The sequence below is a fragment of the Rhea americana genome, unplaced genomic scaffold (genome assembly GCF_003343005.1).
Source record: "Rhea americana isolate MKP2758 unplaced genomic scaffold, rheAme1 scaffold_408, whole genome shotgun sequence".
NCBI lineage: Eukaryota > Metazoa > Chordata > Aves > Rheiformes > Rheidae > Rhea > Rhea americana.
The window spans coordinates 54992-76133 of record NW_028186544.1 but is presented as its reverse complement, the minus strand read 5'-3'; the positions used below and the strand labels follow the sequence as shown (position 1 = coordinate 76133).

General features: G+C 54.8%; 1 protein-coding gene across 4 annotated transcripts in view; it reads right to left on the bottom strand.

Moving 5' to 3' along the window:
- The window catches only part of COL18A1 (collagen type XVIII alpha 1 chain), a 65148-nt gene that overhangs the window by 5660 nt on the left and 38346 nt on the right, over positions 1-21142 (bottom strand). For 3 of the 4 annotated variants that reach the window (XM_085314565.1, XM_085314564.1, XM_085314562.1), the window contains 30 exons: positions 15399-15943; positions 11255-11338; positions 10961-11020; positions 10162-10300; positions 9917-10020; positions 9806-9832; positions 9510-9680; positions 9350-9376; positions 9187-9249; positions 9001-9087; positions 8797-8850; positions 8540-8689; positions 8341-8403; positions 8139-8183; positions 5851-5991; positions 5670-5741; positions 5172-5198; positions 4879-4923; positions 4666-4728; positions 4099-4134; positions 3884-3973; positions 3572-3601; positions 3437-3463; positions 2674-2736; positions 2458-2532; positions 2219-2254; positions 2031-2084; positions 1508-1582; positions 1051-1122; positions 430-472 (listed from right to left, as the gene is read on the bottom strand). In XM_085314565.1, coding sequence (XP_085170691.1) covers positions 430-472; positions 1051-1122; positions 1508-1582; positions 2031-2084; positions 2219-2254; positions 2458-2532; positions 2674-2736; positions 3437-3463; positions 3572-3601; positions 3884-3973; positions 4099-4134; positions 4666-4728; positions 4879-4923; positions 5172-5198; positions 5670-5741; positions 5851-5991; positions 8139-8183; positions 8341-8403; positions 8540-8689; positions 8797-8850; positions 9001-9087; positions 9187-9249; positions 9350-9376; positions 9510-9680; positions 9806-9832; positions 9917-10020; positions 10162-10300; positions 10961-11020; positions 11255-11338; positions 15399-15943 — 2568 coding nt within the window. The remainder of the gene's footprint in view (positions 1-429; positions 473-1050; positions 1123-1507; positions 1583-2030; positions 2085-2218; positions 2255-2457; positions 2533-2673; positions 2737-3436; positions 3464-3571; positions 3602-3883; positions 3974-4098; positions 4135-4665; positions 4729-4878; positions 4924-5171; positions 5199-5669; positions 5742-5850; positions 5992-8138; positions 8184-8340; positions 8404-8539; positions 8690-8796; positions 8851-9000; positions 9088-9186; positions 9250-9349; positions 9377-9509; positions 9681-9805; positions 9833-9916; positions 10021-10161; positions 10301-10960; positions 11021-11254; positions 11339-15398; positions 15944-21142) is intronic. The other variant, XM_085314563.1, reaches the window with a different exon arrangement.

The following is a 21142-nucleotide window of genomic DNA, read 5'->3' as shown; positions in this document are numbered from 1 at the left end:
TCACCTGATTAGAAAGCATYTCTGTTGGTCAGGAACACTAGCAAGAATGACAGTGGGGGAAGCAAGATGAGCCCAGACAGAACCTGAGGACGGCTAGTGAGATGGGACACAGGAGCCAGCCCACACATGGGACCCCAGGGTGCCTGCTGCAAGGTGTTTGGGCTTTTGACACAGCATTGAAATGATGGGGCTTTCCACTGCACAGGGGTGGCTTTGCAGATGGGAACTAACCCCCTTAGTTCAGTCTTGGCCGGAAAGGTCAGGATATGTTTGCAGAAGACATTGCAACATCCCAGTTTCCACCAGATTTGCATGTCTGCAGAGTCCTACAGGTGCAGGGGCACTCTATCCAGGACTGTTTCCAGTTCCCACCCTTGCTGAGGAACYCTAAAGTGCTCTGTGGGGTTGGGGCATAGAATCTCCCCTTACCAGGGAAGGCCGGCARTGCAGGATGGTTGGTGTCACCGAAGGCCTGCAAACATGCAAGGAAGGCAGTTTTTAAGATGGCTGTTTCTCTGCAGAGGTCTCCTCGAGAGAGAGTTCACTCAGACTAGAGCTTGCATCCTTTCCTGCCAGCATGGGATGTGGCAGCCCCCGCCGAGCTGCCCATGCTCTGCCAAAGGGGCACAAGCAATCYGCCAGTAGGACCTACCTAGTCTGGTGCCATCTGCTCTTATGATTCAAATCCTCCATGAATCCCAAAGAAAGAGCTTTTGGGCAGATAACACATCATACATCAACCTTTGTTCTCCTCCCTGCAGCCCCCAAGTGCTGTTCCATCACTCTCACGTCTCTCCCACTACCTGGGCCGCATGGGGAAGGGCCTGGGGAGGCTGTTGGCACAATGCTGACAACATGTCTGCATCTCAGTTCTGGCAGAGACACTGCCACTGGCATCCTTCACCCTCTCTATCCACCCACGGCACCCATGACACAAGGAGAACAGAGCCCATGAGCACCATATGGTACCCTTGGCCAGGACAGTGGCATTGGGATGAGCCAGTCTCCGGCCTTACACCTCTGAGAAGAGGCAACTGTGGTGCTGCTTACATTGTTGCTGTTGTAGACTGCACTGCCAGGCAGCCCAGGAGGCCCTGGAGGACCTGGGGGGCCTGGGGGACCCTGTGGAAGAAGAAAACATGTTAGGTTTGGGCAAACAGGACAGCGTGACAGCTCCCAGCAGGGAGGCCAGGGCCACGTCCTGCCCCAGAGAGGACCGTCAGCAGTCACTGGGGTACCCTGAGCATAGTGACTGCTCTCTGGGTTTGTAGATATGACTATTCCCCTCTACCAGCTGCCCCTCTGTCTCTCTCCACACCAGGAAGGCAATGCAATGGGCAGAATTGAGAGCTGTTTCCCTCTGCACTCCCAGGGAGATGGCTCTTTCTGCTGCCACCAGGCACATTTTTGCCCTTCCCTAAAGGGATTCAGGGCCCAAGTGAGCCCCTCAGTCCCCTTTCCTCCCCCAGTCATGTCCTCACCCCTAGGGCCAGCAGCACCCACTCACCCGCAGGCCCGGCATGCTGCTGACATCAGCGGGGTCGCCCTTCTCACCCTTCAGTCCATTCATGCCTGGACGCCCCTGTGGACAAGGAGCACAAACAAGTTTTGTCCCCATTTCCAAGCCAGCCCCAGTGCTGGAGGAAGGGTGATGCTGTGGCACAGACACGAAGCAAAATCAGCTGAAATGCCTGCTGGCACTGAGCCTCTCTGCTCATCCCCGGGAAGGCCAGCATTCTGCCAACACCCCACTTCTTGGGACACAGGGCTCAGGGGATGCTCCCCTTGTGGCATCTGGGTAGCTTCAGGCCTGCACCTCTCTGGCATCAGATCTGATATCCCACCCCTCAGAGCTCTACCTCAGAATGCATCTGGCATAATTTCAACATAAAAGGGAGAAGGTTTGGGGGTTAGGCGGGTGAGAGAGAGGCAACTGGGAGGGCAGCTCTGGCAGAGACAAAGGAAGAGACTGAGGGCTCAAAGCAGATGTGCCTGACAAAGATGGACAACAAACCAGGAGCGGTTCTTACAGGTCTGCCTGGAAAGCCAATTTCTCCCTTCGGTCCAGACCGTCCATGGGGGCCCTGGAAGGGGAAGAAGATGGGGACAGAAGAAGCATTCATTCCTCCCTGCTTTCTTCCTAACTCTGCCCCCATCCCCCCAGGAAAAGCCTTCTCCCCCTGGTGGAACTACAAGGACAATGGAGTCGTCAACTTACAGATGGGCCCATCGGTCCTCGTGGCCCTGGCTCCCCCTGCAGACAGAGAACAGGAAATATTATCATCTGGAAAATGAGGCAGTCTTCTTTACAACCGGCAACTACTGGGAGCCTAGTGTTCCCGGTGCAAAGAAATGCTGCCATGCACAGAGCCAGGCTCAGCACTCCCCATATCCCTCTTCCAGTGGGGCTTTTTGATCAGGAAGCCCTGTGCCAACCCTTCCCACAAGTACATTCACCTTTTCTCCTTTCACATTAGCAGCTACGATGGTCCCATCTGGGCTAATGATGACACCAGGCTCTCCTTTTTCACCCTAGGAGAAAGAAGGAAGCGAAAGAGGAATTGGATGGATAATGTTCTCTCTGTGGTATTGCTTCCTGGACCTGGGAGCCAGGAAGGACAGGAGCCTGGGACCACAGCCACCCCATGGAGCTCAGTAGCCAGGAGCAGTTACCTTCAGCCCTGGAGAGCCTGGGAAGCCAGGTGATCCCTGGTCTCCTTTCGGTCCCATGGGGCCCTGCATGGAGAAGCACAGAGTACCGTGTCAGCCTCACCATCAAAAGCAGATCCTGACCCCGTGTTAGTTGTCTTTCCAATGGCCACTTCCGCTGCCAGTCTTGGAGCTCCCTGGAGCCAGGCACATCCTTCCCACCATTGCTGGAGGCCAGGGCTCAGCCACACAAGTCCCATAGAAGTCTGACCCAGCAGCCCAAGTCAGGCACCAGTGCCATACAAAGGCAAAGGCTTGCTCCCTCTTGGAAGGGCATGCAGGAAAACAGAGGGCACCAGATGGGTACAGCAAAGGTAAAAGGTTTCAGTAGCTCTCTATAGTGGGATTTTAACTGATGTCAAGCCACAAAATGTGGGACAGTAACTAGACACTTCAAATAAAAATGCCTGGACCTCTCTTCCCAGCAAGGAAGGCTAGACAGGCTCATAAGATTTTCAAGCTCTCATAAATTTTAGCATTAAGCTTCTTTACGTGCAGTTAGTTTATTTCAGGCAAGCATTCACCTGCTCTATTCCCCAATGGATGATTTGGCTAGATGCATTTCATATCAGTCCTTTGGATAATTTTATTTTTTTTTGGTTCCTCAAACTCTCCTAGATCATGCATGGTATCCTAAGCTCCCCCATGCTACACACCTCACTGCACAGCACCTGGCTCCCACCCGGCCACCCTTGCAGCCCCTGCAAAGTCCAAGCTGCTGACTTACTGGGAAGCCGGCATGGCCTGGTCTGCCCTGCAGAAAGGAGTAAAAACGCTCATAAGAATGAACCACATCTTTTCAAGAAATGGCATGCACTCCCAGATGATCAAAGGTGCACGTGGGCAGGGATAAGGTACTTACCTCTGGGCCTGGCAAAGCTGGCAAAGACTTCTGGAAAAACAGACAAAATGGATCTTTAAACCCAACCTTTGCCCTGTCCATCAGCCTGGAGCACAGGCAGAGGTACTTGAGAGATCCCCCTCAGGGTTTTGTTGGTCTTTACTCATGATGAATGCTGGCTTGTCACCTATTGACACAATTTTAGCTCCCATCACATGGCAGATGTTGAGCTCCACCCAACATGAGTTGGCTGCGATCAAAATTTTATTTGGGGGATCCAGCCCTCCCCAGTTCAGGAGCAAGTAGCCAGGTCAAAGGGGCTCTGTCACTTACATCTTCATTTGAGAGGTAGATGACTTGTCCTGGTGGGCCAGGTAAACCAGGGGGGCCAGGCAACCCAACACCATCTTGGCCTCGCTCACCCTGAAAGATATAAACACATTCAGCCCCTGTGTTTCCCACCAACAGTGAGCCTAGGGCCAGCTCTGTCCACATCTTGCAGCTGCTAGCAAGGGAGCATCCCCTGCACAGACTGAACCAGAGCTTACCTTCTCGCCAGGGCTGCCTCTGTCACCTTTGGGTCCCTGGAATAAGAAGCACACATAGGGGAGATTCCATAAGGATTTGGAGCAAGCATGGCTAAATCTAGCAGTGTCCAGGCAAAGGCTGATGGAAATGGAGATGGCTCCTATCTAAAGTTTAGTAAAAATCATTCAGGCCACCCCCTGCCTGCTAGGTTCAGGTTGCAGCAGGATGGACCAGTGTGAACCAAAGCGAGATTTCCAGACCCCTAAGGTGCATTTGAATCCCCTTGGATGGGCTGGGCAGTTTTCAGCAGTGCCTGCCTGCTGAAGGCACAAGGAACCGGCTGTGAGCAAGACAACATGCTGATGGGATTTGGGGCCATGGACAGCACAGACCTCCCTAGAACACAGCAAGGCAAGTCCCAGAGCAGGGGAAGAGCTGAACATGCAGGGGCATTTCGGCTACTGAGAGCGGAGCTGGTAGAAATGAACCCACAGTGTGCAAAGAGGCCCTGCCTGGGAGCAAGGACCAGGACTTCCAGGTGTCAAGGATGCTGAGAACACGTGTTGGGATGAGGAGGATGCTCCTACCTGTGGCCCAGGGAAGCCCTCCAAGCCGGGGCGGCCATCCACACCAGGTATGCCAGGGTCCCCCTGTAAAACGCAGAGGAGCAGACTGAGACGCAGTACAGGGCATCCTCCCAGGAGCCCAGGGTCCAAGAGACTGGAGGTCCTGTTCAGTCCCTGGCAAATCCCAGAGGGTTGCACACAGCCTCCCATTGGTACTGGAGGAACCGATCCTACCTTAAGTCCTGGCAAGCCAGGCTGCCCAGGGCTGCCAGCATCCCCCTGCAAGAGAAAGCAGTGTTAGAGAGCAGGGGCACAAATTGCCACAGTGTTCACATTGCTTGGCCCACGGCACTGCTCCCCCAGGCTCCCTGTGGGCCCACCCTGCCCTCACAGCCAAGGGAAGGATTTCTCAGGAGTGCAGTTGGAAAGGGTCAGCCCTGGGAGCACAAAAGCTGGCTGTGCCAGCTTCTGAGGCTGGCTCTGCAATGGCATGGTGCTAGGAAGGCATTATTTGAATGGCTTCTCACCTTGATTCCTGGCAGTCCTGGCAGCCCCTATGAACAAGGACAATGTGGCCGTGAGCACAGCATAAATGCCTGAGTTGCCTGGAGCTGAGCACTTCGCTCACAAGGACCCCGATCCCACCAGGCTCTTTAGACCTCCTTAGTGCTGCCAGCACCTTGAAGCACCCAGGGATGCCATGAGCACGGAGGGGGGGTTCTCTGTGCCCACCTACCCACTGGCCTCATGGGGATGTGGTGACACCCTCCTCTGGTCCCTCCCACTTGCTTAAGCTGGAGCAGAGGATTACAGCCCAGACACTGGTCACTGAGGACTGGGAGAAGCAGAGAAAGGCCCTTCATGTGGCTGTGCTGGCCAAGACAGGGGCAAAGCACTTGGTTTCTCCTGCTCGTGGTCCCTCCCAGGCACAATGCTAGCTAGGATACCCATGGGTTTGGGACCCTCTAACCGCTGCACCAGCTCTTCTAGGGTGGAGGGGAGGGAAGGGGCAAGAAGGGAGCTACCTGTGGTCCTTCAGGCCCGCGTGGTCCAGGGGAGCCAGCTGCAAATGGCAGCCCCGAGCCCTCCATGTCACCCTAGGGTAGGAGAACAGGCTTAGCCATATCTGCACCCGCTCTTTCTAAGCCATGCCACAGCCCTCCCCTCTCAGCCTTCTGCAGATAAGAGGCCATGCTTGGCACTTACAAATCCAGCTTCATACCCCAGCCCTGGTGGTCCAGGAGGGCCTGGGGGACCAGGCTGCCCTCGGGGTCCGATGGGCCCAGGAAGGCCAGCTAACCCCATTTCTCCTGGAGCTCCTGCTGGCCCTGTTTCTCCTTTGCTGCCCTGCAAGGAGGATAGAACAAACGGAAATGCATGGAACAAGGTGCCATGGCCCATGCTTGGAGTCTGCAGAGCCATTCCTACACCAGGAGCATGCCTAGACAGAGCGAGGGGTGCAGAGCAAAGATCCTTCTCAGCGCAAAACAAATGCCCTAGCTATGCCTGGGCCAGACAGAGAAACAAAGGCACCCACAGACCCAAATTGCCCCTCAGGGCAAGGTCTGGATGCTCCTCTAGACAGCACGTCTCAAGGGCAAAAGGGCTTTGTGGGAAGGAGTAGGGCACAGCTCCAGCTTCCTAGATGCTGGCACTTCAGGGAGTGCCCTGACAGCTGGGGCATTGCCCCTGGCCTGCATGCCCTGGCTGTCCTCGCCTGGTCCCTGTGTTCCTGCCTATTTGTTCCTTTGCTATGTGCAAGGTGGCCACTAGAGGCTAGTCTAAAGTCAAAAATGTAACTTTTTGCAGTTCCCATGCAAATCTCGCAGAGCAAGCAGACAGTGGGATCTGCCTGCAAAAAAGGCAAGGAGGCAGTAAGAGCCAAGGTTGGACACCCTCCCAGCTGTAATCGCCGATCCCAGGAAGAGAGGCAGCAGGATGTAGAGCCACTTTGGGCACTGTCTCGCCTTCTCCCTGAGAGCTTATGGGCAAGCAGCACATTGCCATCCAGCTCCGTGCGGGCGGCAAGGACACACTGGTAACAGTTAAGCACACAGCAGGCATGTGCTATTAAGCCAGGCCAGCAATCAGCATTATAAGGTCAGCATATCAAGCACTTTGCTTTGATGTGGGGAGCTGGAGAAACAGCACTGCAAACCCAGCGACAGAGAGGTGTGGCTGCCCAGCACCAAAGGGGAAGACTCTCATGCACCCCTTCGTTTCACTGCTGGTTTCTAAACCATTTGAACCAGTGCAATCGGTCCTCACATCCGTCTCCACCCAATGAGTCCGCTTGCTGGCAGATGGCAAAGTCAGTAAGCTTATGGCATTAAGAAACATTCATTAGCAAGGCTCTTGGCACTGAATGGCTGTACTCTGCTTGGGCAGCAATAGGGGAGCTGCAAGGGTGCAGACATACTAGCTATGCAGAACACAGGTCCCTTAGGTGGCATGAGGGACACGATTGCCCTCGAGAAATGGGAGGGCAAGCATGCACGTCTCAGCCATGCCACCTGCACGAGGGCAGCAGCAAGCCTTTACCTCGACCCTCGCCTCTCCCAGAGGCCGGGATGTGGAGTGGAAAGAAAGAAGCTCTAACAGGTAGGAAGGGAGAGGAGGCAGTTTGCTCTGGTTAGATAGGAGAAGAGGGAGTGGAGACAGAGAGAAGAGTGACGTGCAAGAAGACAGACTGTTTCCAAGCAGGCTATAAGCATCCACCAGGTCACCCGAGGGCCTCCCCCATGTTTTCATACACAGTGATGTCACCATGACCATTCCCATTACAACCCCCCTCTCTGTGGGCAATTCACTCTGCCCCACATGCCCTCCTCCCAGCCGGAAGAGCTCCTCCTGTGTGCCCCAGGTGCAACCAGGCACCTCTTCCTCACTGAATTTGGCAGCCCTTTAAAACAAACAGGATTGGTAAAAGTGGCCAGGAATGGTCCMTGGCTGTTTTAAGGAGGTGAGCTACTTGCTCTACACAGAAGTGTTTTCAGTTTTCAGCCATCAGCCCTGGATTCTTATCAGTAGTGCAATCCAAGCAGGTACTTGAAAGCATGCCTGGCTCTGCTAGGTCCCTTTTCTCTCCTTCTGTGCCCTAAAAGCCGTGCATGGAGTCCCCTTTTGGAGATTATAACACAACGCTCGGCTTTCCCGGCTTCTTTCCAATAGGGTAGTGCCCTGCGCAAAGCAAAACAAATGCTGCAGGAGGAGCATGGCTAGAGGAGTCCTGGTAGCCATGTGCAGAAAGGGCTCAAGCGTCCCTGCAGCTGCTTCCCAGGGAGCAGAGGTGCTGTTTGCAGGGCTGGGCGGTGTGTGCAAAAGCAGAGCCCTTTCTGGGCGTGAGGGGAAGCCATGGCGCTGCTCTGCTCCAGGAGAAACCTAAAAGCAAGTAGAGCCATCTCCTTCCTGATGTTTCCAGAGTGGCGGCCCTGCCTCTAAAGAAAAAACAGTGCTGCCAGCGGGAATCCCCACACAAGCCCTGGGTACTGTACCTTGGGTCCAGGTGCTCCGGGGAGGCCGAGGTCTCCTACGTCACCCTAGGAGGGAGGAGAAGAAGGGAAAAGAGGGTAGGAAGAGGCTGTCCTGCCCCGGGAACGGGAGATGTGCCGGGGGCACAGAGCCGTAGGCAGCTGGGGTGCCAGCTGCCCTGTGGAGCTAGCAGAGACGTGCAGCCCACGGATGAGGGACACTTACCCGCTCTCCTTTGGGCCCTGGCTGCCCGGCCATCCCGTCTTTCCCAGGAGGACCCGGAGGACCCTGGAAAAGGTGCTGGCTTCAGTGTGGCAAAAAGCTACAGTGCAATTTCTTCTTAATCCCACGCTCTCTGGGGTACAGAGCCCCCAGTTGCTCTAGGGAACTGCTACGGCTCCCCTCAGCCACCCGGTGCACCTACCGCTGGCCCCGGGGGCCCGGGGCTCCCATCTCGCCCTGGCAGCCCCGGCGGTCCTGGCAGGTCTGTATGGTTCATGCCGAATCGGCCCGGCTCCCCCGGCAAGCCGGGCACACCGGGAGGCCCTGGGGGCCCGGGTGGCCCGCGCGGGCCCTGCAACACAAGAAGGCGTTAGCAGCTGAGCGCCCTGCTGCCGCCTCATCGGCAGCGCGGTGGTCCCCGGGACGAGCTGCAGTGCGGCCACGAGCTCCCGCACTCACCCGCAGGCCCTCCAGGTCCCCGCCGAAGCCAGAGCCCTCCATGTCGATGAACGTCTGCCAAGGAAGCCCGGGGGGAAACACTGGGGCTGGGGTGGGGGGGAGGCACCAGGGCCGCTTGTGGCAGCGCCCGGTTCCTCCGCGCCTCCCGCCTGTCCTCGACGCGCTTCCCAAGCTCCTACCGTCCCCCCACCACCGGCCACCTACCAACTTGTCGTGCTTGAAGGAGGGGCCTGGCGGTCCAGGGGGGCCCGGCGGTCCAGGGGGGCCCCTGGGGCCCACACCGGGATCACCCTGGCACAGAGGAGAGGAGGGGGGTTGGCGAGTTGGCGACCATCAGCTCCGGGGCCACCGGCACCGGGGCCGCGCACCGCCGGCTGCACTGGCACTCACCTTCTCGCCCTTCAGGCCGGGCTCCCCCGGTGTCCCAGGGAACCCCTGGGGCCCCGCTTCACCCTGCGAAGGGAAGCGCGGCGGCAGGCGTCAGCGGCGGCGGAGGAAGCCCGACGGCCACCCCCCGGCCCTGCCAGGCTCCCGCCCGCCTCTGCGCACTTACGGGTTTGCCGTCTTCGCCGGGATCGCCCTAGGGACACAGCGGAGAGGAGGGCAAGTTAACGCACAGGGCATGGGGGGACGCGGCGGCAGAAGAGGAAGAGGGCAGCCCCGCTGCCCTGCCGTCCCAGACGGGGGCCCGCGGCGCGGCAGCTTTAACTCACGGGCTCGCCGTCTCTGCCGGGGGCTCCATCCTTGCCAGGTGGCCCTGGTGGGCCGGCGACCCGCGCCGTGGCAGAGCCGTCAGGGTGCTGCGCCAGGGTCCCGGGGGGGCCGGGCTCGCCTGGTTCACCTTTCTGGCCCTTGGAGCCGGGGTAGCCAAATCCGGCGCTGCCCTGGGGACGGGGTGGGGGGGAAGTGTCCTCCTGCGCCCGGCTGCGGAGCGGCACGGCGCCCGGGCGCCCCACGTTCGGCAGGCGACCCCGAATGACCCCACTTCCACTCCCCACCCAGTGCTCACCTTGATGCCCGCATCGCCTTTTTCCCCCTGCCGAACAGAGAGGGAGAGGGACAGATGTCAAGCGATGCCGCCGCGCGCAGCCCACCGCCCCGCGCCCCTCTCGCCACCAACCTTTGCACCTTTGGCGCCTCCCGTCCCCGAGACGCCGCCTGTCCCCACGTCCCCTTTGGGGCCCTGTGCGCCCTTCTCGCCCTTCTCTCCCTTGGGGCCAGCGCCTGCAGGAAGGGAGAAGGCGACACTGTCACCTGTGGGCTGTGCTGGGTGCCCATCATTTCATGGCCACCACCACGGCTGGGGTCCTCCCAGGACCGGCCAGTGCAGCAGGGCAAAGTTACCAGGGACGGTGTCGGCATTACCTCCCGCGGACGCCGGCAGCCGCTCCTCTGCTCCAGTGCGTTCTGCCTGCGGCAGGGAGCCCACACTGATCCTCGAAACGCCACCCGCGGCCACGGGGGGAGACGTGACAGGGACGGCATCCAGCAGCCCTGGGACGCCCTGCACCGGCCACGGAGGGGGAAGCAGGAGAGCGGGTGAGAGTGGAGCCGCCAGCATGCAAGATGTGCGACGGACCCCAGCCCGCAGCAGCAGAGGCAGAGAGTGCAGGCACGGCTCCGCTTCAGGGACCGACGGCCTTGCAGAGGCCTCGGACGGGACGCGGTGTCTCTAACAAATCCACCCCCACCACCCGGAGCCACGGCTCCAAAGCGTGACGGCCTGGCTTGCTCTCACGTCCTCAGATGCCATTGCCTCGGCAGCCGGACACTGTTTAGACTGGGATTCGCGCTCCTGATGTGCAAACGGCACATTTCCAGGCCCTAATGCACAGCTGGGAAAAGGGAGGCTTAGCAGTTCTCTCCATACACCCGGGAGCGGGACGCAATCCAGGTTCAGCAACTGAAAACGGGAGCGTGCCCACAGGCTACCGGATGATCTTGTGACAAACTGCCTCCCTGCAAAGGTCTAACAGAGCCATCCACTTACTGCATTGCTGGCAAAGGATAGCTTTACCCGCAGGGGAAATGCATCGCCTGCCATGTGTGGGCAGGCCCAGAGTGGTATCCTTGGTAGCTGCACATCTGGAGGGGTTGAGGACCCAGCTGGATGTACCGACTAATCTCCTGCAGCTAAAGGCAATGCCAGCAAGCACCAACTCACCCTGTCTTTTCCCAAGGGGTGGTGTCTGTCCTCTGCTCCACTGCCGAAATCACCAGATATCTACGTTTGGCCAGGAAGAAACAGAGAGGGTCAGTGTGCCACACATCCAGCCAGCACCATGGAGTCGGGGTCAGTCAGCGGGATGTTGGGTCCTCTCCTCCCACAGATGCACCCCAGCTCCCAGCAACATTTGGAAGGTGGATTAGATCAACGTTCAACACTGAGGAATGAGGAATTCGCCTCTGATGACCTGGAGCGCACACTGTTCAGGGCTGGCAACTGCCCAGCACTTACCTCTTCAGCATCGTCCTCCTCTTCTTCACACTGATGCTCGGCTGCCCGGGGATCCCCTTTCAGCTTCAAGTCAGCAATCACCCCCTGGGACAAAACACACCAAGGAGGGTCATGGATGCAGCCCCTCAACAGCTGTGTGCTGCAAACTCCGCTGTTTCTGGCCACTCTGCTACATGACCGGTGTCATGCTCCACAAAGACAACAGTGCCCCCCTAGCTCTATTGCCACATCCTTGCGAGCTGCATGTAAGAAAATGGATTGGATTAAGCACCCAGCCCTTAACATGGGTTTTCTGCCCTCTGATTTAGGAAATCAAACTGTTGCAATGCAGCACAGTACATGATGCAGGTACAGAGGGAATGGATGAAAGCCTCTCACATCCGGATCCAGCCTGCCACACGCCTTTCATTGCATAACCACTTGACCGTCCAAGGGTTTGTTCACCTGGCTTGGAAAACACTTCCCCTCCAAGCAAGGAACCCAGCTCCCAGCCAGCCCTTGCCAGCCAGCTCCTCAGGCCCAGCCACAGGGCTGGTGGCAAAGCTCAGCTCTCCAGTACGCAGCACATTCCATGAGAAAAATTCCTCTGCCTCCTCCGAAACCAGGCATGCCGAGCAGAGGTCATGGCCAGGGTCAAGGCAGCCAGACAGTGACATTTTCACAGAGAATTTTTGGACATGGTCCTCATTTTCCCTTCTACTGGGCACGGGGAAAAGCTTCCTCACTACCTCATTGCTCCAAAGAAAGGGCTGCTGGCCAGCCCCGCAGTCCAGTGCAGCCCTGAATTTGTATTTCTTAGGCTAATGCACACTTCCTTATCATTTCTTTGAGTTTTGCAAGTGCTGTATACAGTCCAACTACTTATTTATACAATGCAAATCCTTTATACAATGCATCTCAAATTCTTTCGTAAAAAAGCTGCTTCCAGAAAATCATGCTGCCCCATAGCTGAGCTGCCAAAGCCAATGAGGAGAGGAGCGTCCCCTCTTGGCACACTGCAGGCAGTTCCCAACAATGGCCAAACCTGGTACGGTAAAGCAGCAGCGACACCACTCCTGCCCTTCTTTAGGGCTTTGGGTCCAGCAATGTCTTCACCTCATACCAAAAGCAGAGTGTACCATAAGCATCTCTTTCCTTTAGGAAGAACCCCTCCATGGACCATGTGATGCTCCTGCTGGCCCCCAGCCTGCAGAGCTGGCTGACAGGCTCGATAACAGTGAGCCACGACAAAACCGACATGGCCCTGCTCTGAGGATTGTAGCCATCCTCTGATCAATCCGCAAGCCAGCTTACCGGCAACAGCGGTGCAAAGGCTGCCCTGCCAGGGGAAAGCCTCTCCTGAAAGGCAAGAGCCCCAAGAGCTTTTCCATGTGCAATTTCATTTTTAATTCCCCCTCTGCGCTCAAGGAGGACTCAGCTAAACCATCCTGACTATAGAGGGAACTTTTAACAGCTCTCCAGGAGCAAAGGACCCACAGGAACATAAGAGGTGAGCAGAAACAGGGACTGTTGGAGCCCTTGAGTCAACTCAATGAGCAGGGTAGGGGGATAAGAGAACTGTGTTCAGGTAGTAGCCTGAACTCAGTGGTTTTCATGAAGAAAGGGTTATGCTGGGCATCTCAAAGCAATGCTGCAACTCTCCTCCCACCTCAGGTCCTTCCCGTCACTCAAGGGGTAAACACAGCGCTTTGCCTCGCACCTTCCCAGTGCCTCCTCTGGGCCAGGCTGCAGAGCTGGGATACAGCCCAGCCATCTGATCTCTGCAGGGAGGTGCAGAGCCAACCACCCTGCTAGGGGCCACCCAGCCCACAATGGAAATCATGCTCGCAAGCGAGATTGGAGAAGAAGGATCTCTGCCCACTGAACATCCTTCTTGTGCTCTCTCTCTCCCCCTCTAACTCTGAATGAGACATCTAAAATAATATTTGGACTCGCTTGAAAGCACAGCGCAACATGTCCAGGAAATAGATCTGTGCTCGGGAAACACGATTTAATTAAGAAAACAAAAGCAAGAGGCAGTTACAAACCCAGTAACACTGCCTGTAAGCAGCAAGGCCTGACTAACCAGCTCACAGCAGTTTAAGGCAACAACCATGTGGCTCTGTGTTGCCTTTCAAGCACCCAGTATCACACTCCTGTTTGCATTTACTCAGCAAACGAACAGCCCCATGGACATGTTTCCGCAACTGTGCTTCCTGAAAACAGTCTGCCCTCAAGGAATTTGCCTGGCATCCCATTGCTGTGTACCAGGAAGAAGCAGGCTTGCTCTTTCGACAACATTCGGTGCAAGGCTTTTCAGAAAGCATGATCAGCCTGAACAGCCCCTTTCTCCAAAATCGCTACTTTGGAAAGTCTTCTGGGATGGAAATCTCTACTGGAATGCAGTTAAGGCTACAGAACTAGCCCACAAGCAAATGCTCCCCGGGTGGGTTTTGAGCCTCCTCCAGCTTCCCCGCCCTTGTGACCAGCTCTAATCAAATCTTCTTCTTCCTGCCAAGCACCATCATCAAGTCTAAGCTGTCTCTCAGCCCTTGCCTTGATAAATGCAACACTTAAGGTTTGCTTTTCCGGTCCCAGGGTTCATAGGAAGCTTCAGAAATAATCCAGTTCCAGCCCTGAACTGAAACATCCCCTTGAGGGATCTGGCCCAGCAGCCCAGATAAAGTCAACATTCTTGGTACCATAGGTTTTATCTTGCATGCAGCTGCAATCACATCCTCTTGCCGAACTACAGCTGAGACCCCATTAATGGTAACCTCCTTTTTATCTGCCATTCCAACAGCCTCTGCATTGCCTGTAGACTTCACCCTTCCAGGTTTTATCCCAATGCCTTCATTGCTGATAAAACCACTAAGGCATCTCCAGAGGAAGAACAGATCCCAGGGAGACCCTGCCAGAAATGGTCAAACTGCCCATTAGCAGCTCTGTGATTTGTTGAGGGGCCAGGTTTTAATCAGCTCTACACCCTGTTAGTTCCAGATAACACGAGTTTGGGTTGGTTTGTAATGGAACAAGTGCTGGGAGTGGGTATTTTGTGTGCTTGCTTGCTCATAGCCTTCCTCCCTGAGCCAGACCCATCATGAGTTAGAAACGCATGGGTGTTTGCCCTTTACTCTGGGCTATTTCTCTGCATTTGCCTTCCAAACCAGGCAGATGTTGTACCAACTCCTTCCAATATGGGGACAAAGCATTTCTCTGTGTCAGTGGCCTGGCCCGCTTGGCAGGTTAAAGAGTGAAAGATTGCTCTCTAGACCATTCAGGAGCCAGTGCCACATTGAGACAGTAATCCTGGTCCCCAGCCCATCAATGATTAACCCTTTCCTGAGTGAACTTTCTGCAGTCTCCCTCCTTGACCTCCCTGGTTTAATTGAGTCAGAACTGCAGTGGTTCTGGTGGTTGGTCAAGACAATGTTTAAGCTAAGAAATGCACTTTGCAAAGCCCAGCAAAGCCCAAGGAAAGGCATAGCTCCCCATAACAGAGTTTCTCCCACTGGGCAAAACATATTCAACCTAATAAAAAGTCATAGAGTAATCTTGATTTTCACTCTCCTCAAGTATTGCAGGGGGATTTCCATGTTGGTTCAAGTGCGGTGCATTTTCCACACACTTTCCATAAATCTTATCTAAAACATAACTCATTCTTAAATCACAAATTCAGCTATCACCTTCTCTGCCTGCTCTCAAAAGTCTTCCTGCAGATATCATCCAAAGTCAGCTAGCAAAGATATGCTCTGGCTCAAACATTTTTTTCCAGTCAAGAGACATATTTTACCAGCCAGATCACATGGCATCAAAGGAGATGGGTATTTTTAGCAAAGTGGAGATTCAAACAGACTCTTTGTTTGCTCTACCAGTGGCTGGAGAAAGTACAGGCAATGGTGGCTGCAGTCATGCAACCCAAACTCTTCCTGCCAGCCTGCCTTGCAAACTTTGCCTTGAAAGACTCAAGAAAATAAAGTTTATTGCATCATAAACCATCGTGCCCTCCCCAGACTTCCTTGAGAATGAACACAAGAGTATATTCACTGGTTTATCCTCTGGGCACAGAGGCTTAGTTAGCTCAGCATAGCCTGATGTCACATCCCTCCAGTTTCAGACAGGTTTTCCTTTAGACATACTGAGTTGGAGTTATCTGAGGCCTTACCTGGTATTTATCTGGGTCAGCTCCTCCAGCCTGAGCAACGAAGAGCCCAGAACCATCTTCCAGCTCCATCTCGTCTGGGGAGCGCTCGAAGCGGACCCGCTCGTGCTCCTCACAGTCCAGGTAGAGGACAACTTCATCCTCTTCCACACTGATAGCAAAGCGTGTCCACTGGTTCAGCAGGGTGGGCACAGTGAAGGTGGCTGCTGCATAGGAGCTCTGGGAGTCTGGCTCTGTATAGTAGAAGATGATCTGCTGCTTACCCGCCCGGAGGTCTGAGAGCTTGACGCCCACGTAGATGATGCTCTGTGAGGAGTCTGTGATGGCAAAGAGCACACCAGCCCGGGGGGTGGTGGGCTGGATGTGGAACAGGAGAGAAAAGTCCCGGTAAAAGGGGCTGGGCAGGTGGTACCGGGCCACCTGGCCAGTGTTGGCATTGGGTCCAAAGACATAGCCTGGGTTGTTGTCGGGGCCATAAATTTTGAGTATCTCTTCTGGTGGGGGGTCTCCGATCAGCTCTAGGAGGCTGACTTCAGTGCTCAAATTCTCTGCAAGAGAGGAGAAAGAAGATGGTCACAACCAGCCTGGTGGTGCCACATATCCCCATATGGCCATCCCGCAGCAGGTCTCCCCTCTCCCAGTGTCTTTGGTATTTCAACTTGCCAGCTCAATAGCCAGATAAGGGCTGCAGACCAGTTACAGGAGTTCTTGGACCGGAGAGCATCATCTCTAGGGAGAAAACTCAAGGTCTTCTTCTCCCCATGCCAGGCAACATGCTAATGCCACTTCTTTATGGGACCTGCTTTTGCATCTCCACAGAGATGCAAGAGAGTAGGGAACAGCTAGATCCAAGACCAGGGATGTGATGCCCTGATGGACTCCATTTTACTTATCAGCTGCTGAACCCAAAAACTCCATGGCCAAAGAAAACATTTAATTCAATCAATTGCTCATTTCATTTTCACACTCTTTCAAACCTTTCAAATCAATTGAATACCATCTTTTTTTTTTGGGGGGGGGGGCAGCTCTGACATGACACCAATGCTTATCATCCCTAAAGAAACATTTTGATATTTTCCTCCTTGCAGCTAAATCTACTCCAAATTTCAGCCTCATTCCCTGGACAGCTTTGACTCTGCGTTGTCTGCATGATGCTTTTCAGTAATTTCCTCTGCTCTGCCTCCCTAGGGCTCATCGGCTCATCTGAGCTGCACCACCGGCTAGTCTCCAAAGCTAGTTAATGGCAGGCAGAGATTTCCCCCAAGGAGCAAGGGGAATTTTTACGTGTGGGAAAGGAGGATACTCAAGGGCTGTAGCCAAACTATAGCCCTTTCAGATCCTGCTAGATAATCCTGGCTCTGCATGGCCTGGTGCTGTGGCCCATGCCAATTCAGAAGTGACACAAGCAGCACATAGGTGTAGTCAGGCTGGGAGTGAATCTGGGGAACACGATGCCTTGGGAGAGCCTGTGCATCATAATGGAAGAATCAGGACTGAGATGATCCTGGGGGACAGGGGAGGGAATTGGCATCTTCCCATGCTCCCGCAAATAGCTGTATGGCCTACCGCTGTATTTTTTTGGCATGAGTTTCCTGGAACCCCAGCATGGCTGATTCATGAGGATACCATTAAAAACCATGGAGGCTAACTTCCTATCAGCCAGGGGCTAAAAACAAACCCAAGGCAGGCCAAACATCAGGACTTGGCTCTCCCTTCACCTTCTCCCCTAGCACTGCCTAGCAGTTGGCAAGAAAGATGGCTTTCCACCAGCATCACCCTAGTCACAGGTCATCCTTAATCTTGAGGGGCACTCCCCAAGAGCAGAATTTGCACATGCCCATGAGGGCCCATGGAGCAAGAGAACATGCATGGCCCCAACTCTGGTCCAGCCCCAGAGGCATCACCAAGCGCTAGGGGGCAACTAGGTCCCCCACTCCCACTTGCAGAGCCATGAGGAAGCATGTTATACACATGCCCATGCCCGCCCTGAGGTCACTGTGACCCCTATGTGATCCTATCCCTGTGGGAGGCTCCAGGCTGTGCAGCTGCAGAAAAGCTTGCAGGGTCACCCTTGCTGGAAATAAATCACAGCCTTCCCACTAGCAAGCCTTCCATTGCACTGCCTGGGAAAGCATCTCAGATTGATGCTCCCCGTGTCTGCCTAGTCAGCTTCCCAGATGATCTCAATTTTAAGACCAGCTCCTTTTCTGACTCTTTTTCTCAAGGCACTTTGGGGATTTCTGGTCAGAACGGTCTCTCCTACCAGGCGCAGCTGAACATCTGGCCATGCAAGTCAGCCCTCTGTATGTAAACTCCTGTTGTTTTGGCAACATACACGTCCTCATCGCCTACACAACGGGTGCTGGATTCTTCCATTCCTATGTCAACCTCTCGGGCTGATGCCAACTGGGTTGTTCTACTCTAGTGCTTTTTAACTCCAGATTTCCCAGGAGCACGGAAATCCAACAAGTCATCCTGCACACATGCTGCCCTGTCATCAGCATGGTCCCAGCTTCAGGCTTAAAGCTGACTTTCTTCCTGGGGTCACTCCTCCTCCTAAAAAGGAGCAGTTCAGCTGGGGGTATCTGAATCCAGAAACTGGAGATAGGTCAGGACTTGGACCTAATTCACCCACCACTTGGGAAGTTTGGTATAAATTTCAGCCTCCTTGTCCCAAGTGGGGAACACGAGGAGCCTCTGGGAAGAGCTGAAAGAATTCAATGCCCCTCCCCCCCCCCACACACACATCTTCCCTTCTCTTTAGCATAAGTGAGGGGGATTTCAGAGTGGAGATGTGCTGAGCCCATTGAGAACCAGTTAGGCAGTGGTATAGGAGGCCAGGAACCTACATCTACTCTAGATTCAGGTATTTTCCTCTGGAGCTCTTAAAATTTAAGAAGGAATCATCCCAACCCTGCCCAGCCCAGAAGGAAAAGATGTCTTTTGGGATGGTGGGAGGAAACAAAAGCCTTGGTGCCTCTTCCAACGCCTGGAGGTACCTATACAACTGGCTGGTGCCCACCCAGCACACACAGCACATCATCACCCTCCCACAGCTGCTGAGTCAACAAGGCTGGGGCTGGCCCCATGATGAGGTGGGAGGGATGCTAGAAATACTGTGGATTATGGATTAGTGGTGGGGGTGGAGGTTTCCTTTCCAGAAAATAAAAGGTTCAGTTCCTCCAATCCTCTCCTCTTTAGCTCACTGTTTTGAAACTGTTCCGCATCCATCCCACTATCCTAAATCCCCCCAGAGCTTATCAATGATTTGCTCCAAATTTGGTACCCCAAAACTGAGCATCCAGGTGCAAGGAAAACTCCTTCCTCATCTTGCACCCACTCACTCCCTCTCATACCATCCTGCAATGAGATATGGCTTCCCTAGAGGAGTATCTCCATCCCGCTCCAGGGGGAAGGACCCCAGTGCTTCCCCGAAGCCTCTATCCTTTAAACACAACATGCATGTAGGTATCACACAAGCTGCCGCCACTCAGAAACTCCACAGTCTCAATGAGCTCTGCACTGTCCCAAAAACATCAGCTCTCCCTGAGGCATGCAGAAGGGAACGCCAGCCAAGCTAACCCTATGACAGGCTGCGGGGATGCCGGGATAAGTTTATCTTGGGTTGGAGGAAGCCAAATTCAGAATAGCTTTAAGCTAAGAGGAAATCAGAGCTTCCTCCCAGGCGTCTGTGCAGGCTCAGATGGGTGTAAGAGCTATCGCTGCGACTTCTGCATCTGGACAACCTATCCTCTGCCTTTGAGGCTCGGTGGGGAAGGCTGAAAGAGGCTTTTGTTAGCAATGCAATTTTCAATCATGTTTTCTTTAGTGTTTTAACTGGCTCAGGGATCCCCCTGCCTCTCCAAATGCACCACTTGTTCCCTGGCTTGGAGTTGGAGCTGGACAACGATACAAGGAGGCTTCTCAAAGAAAACAGGGCTGTGTCTTTCCCATGCACAACATGCAAACAAATCCACAGCCAGGGATGAAAAGCTGGATGGAGCCTGGGGAGCAGGCAATAATGGGACATCCCTTTAAATGGATGTCCCCCTGAAAACAGAGGGGCTCCTAACAAGTACCAAGCCTCAGACGCATAAGGGTCCCAACCCAGTTTGCTGAAAAGCTGCACTGGCAGGAGATTTCTGCATGCAGCAGAGTCAAAGCTCTCTAAATGTGCACATTTAGAGAGCAGGCGGCTGACCTGCATGACCCCTAGCCAGCCCAAGTATGGTGGGAGAGGAACACGTGGGTTTGCAAGCTGCTGCTTCACAAGGGCCTGAGCTCTCTCAAATCAAATCACTGGGCTCTTTCCAGAAGGAGAGGTAGGGAGAACAACTAACCTCCTAAAGCAGCGCTGGGAAGATCAGTGGAGGACCACTGTCTCTATCACTTCATGACACCATAGCTCAGAGCTGCCCTGGGCTCCATAATGAGTGTTTCATTGCCCCACATGCTTTGGCTTTCCCCTCCACACAGCTGTCAGACCGGGGTATCCCTGCTCAACTGCCTGGTCCCATCCCCTTTGCCTGTCCCCCACAGCCTCCTTGGGTGCTCTGCCACCCTTGCTGCTGAGTGAGGGGTCCCAGAGCCTGTGGGAAAGGGCTCTACAGCACAGAGCCAGTCCCTGCACYGTGCAGGGACACCTCTGGGCCCTGTCCCGTGGTGGGGAAAGGATGCTACAGCCTCATGCTGACAAGACGCCTCTGAGTGGCCTGCTGCCGAGCATGCTGGGGCTGTGCCAGCGCACCGGGATGCACGCCTGGGTGCGCCTGCCATGGGAGGGTGGGGATGGGCCCTCTGCCAGTGAGAAATCCTCATCCAGGCCTAAACGCGAGATTTTCCAGTACTGTTGACTACAATATGATATTATACTCTCGCCTCTAGCAGCTGGAAGTGTTACAAGAACAAATACCAGCAAGAAATGAGATACGGCGCAGCTATTTTGCCCATGAGCTGGTGCCATTATCCGAGGGCTGACTTGTTGCAAGTTCCTGACTTGCTGAAACTCCTGGCTGTGCATGGGAGAAAATCCACTCCCAGCCCTTTTTCAGAGCCCTTCAGGCCATAGCACTCCCTTCTTGCCTTTTCTGAACAGCACCCAGAGCCTCACAGAAAGCAACACTGCCCAAAAATCCCACCCACATCAGTCCCCCTTGTCCCTGTGGCAAATCGCCAGCATCTGTCCCAGACAACAAGAAAACACCTTAAGGGCTTTCTGTGCTGGACCTTGTCACAGCCAGTGCAAACCTAAGGGGCTGCTGGATGCTGCAGTGCTTTTTGGTGGAGCTAGCATGGTCCCTTCCAGCAGTGTTGCAACACAAGAAGGAGCTGGGCCATGGCAGCGGGGTGACTGCAGAGCTGGCACTCAAGAGAAGGTAAAGCCCTTTGGCAGCAGGGACATTTGCGAGACATGCAGCAGCTGCTTCACTGTGGGGATGTCTCTAGCCAAGATGCCTGGTTCACGTGTCAGGATAAGGCACTCCACGCTGCATCCCTTGGCCTTTGGCTAAAGCAGATCACCGGTATTTCTTTAGAGGAACCTGGGAACTGAGTATTCAGCCTTCAGCAAAACCTCCCCAGTGACAGTCCCTGGCTCTGAGCCACCAGCCCTTGAAAGGCACTGACTTGCTGGACACAGAGAATGCAGCACCTTGACCAGGCCCCAGAGATGCTCTGACCTGTCCTGTTGCTCCACATCCTTCCTGTCTTCCCCTCAAGCACATTAGCTCCCGCTGGGATTGCAGAGG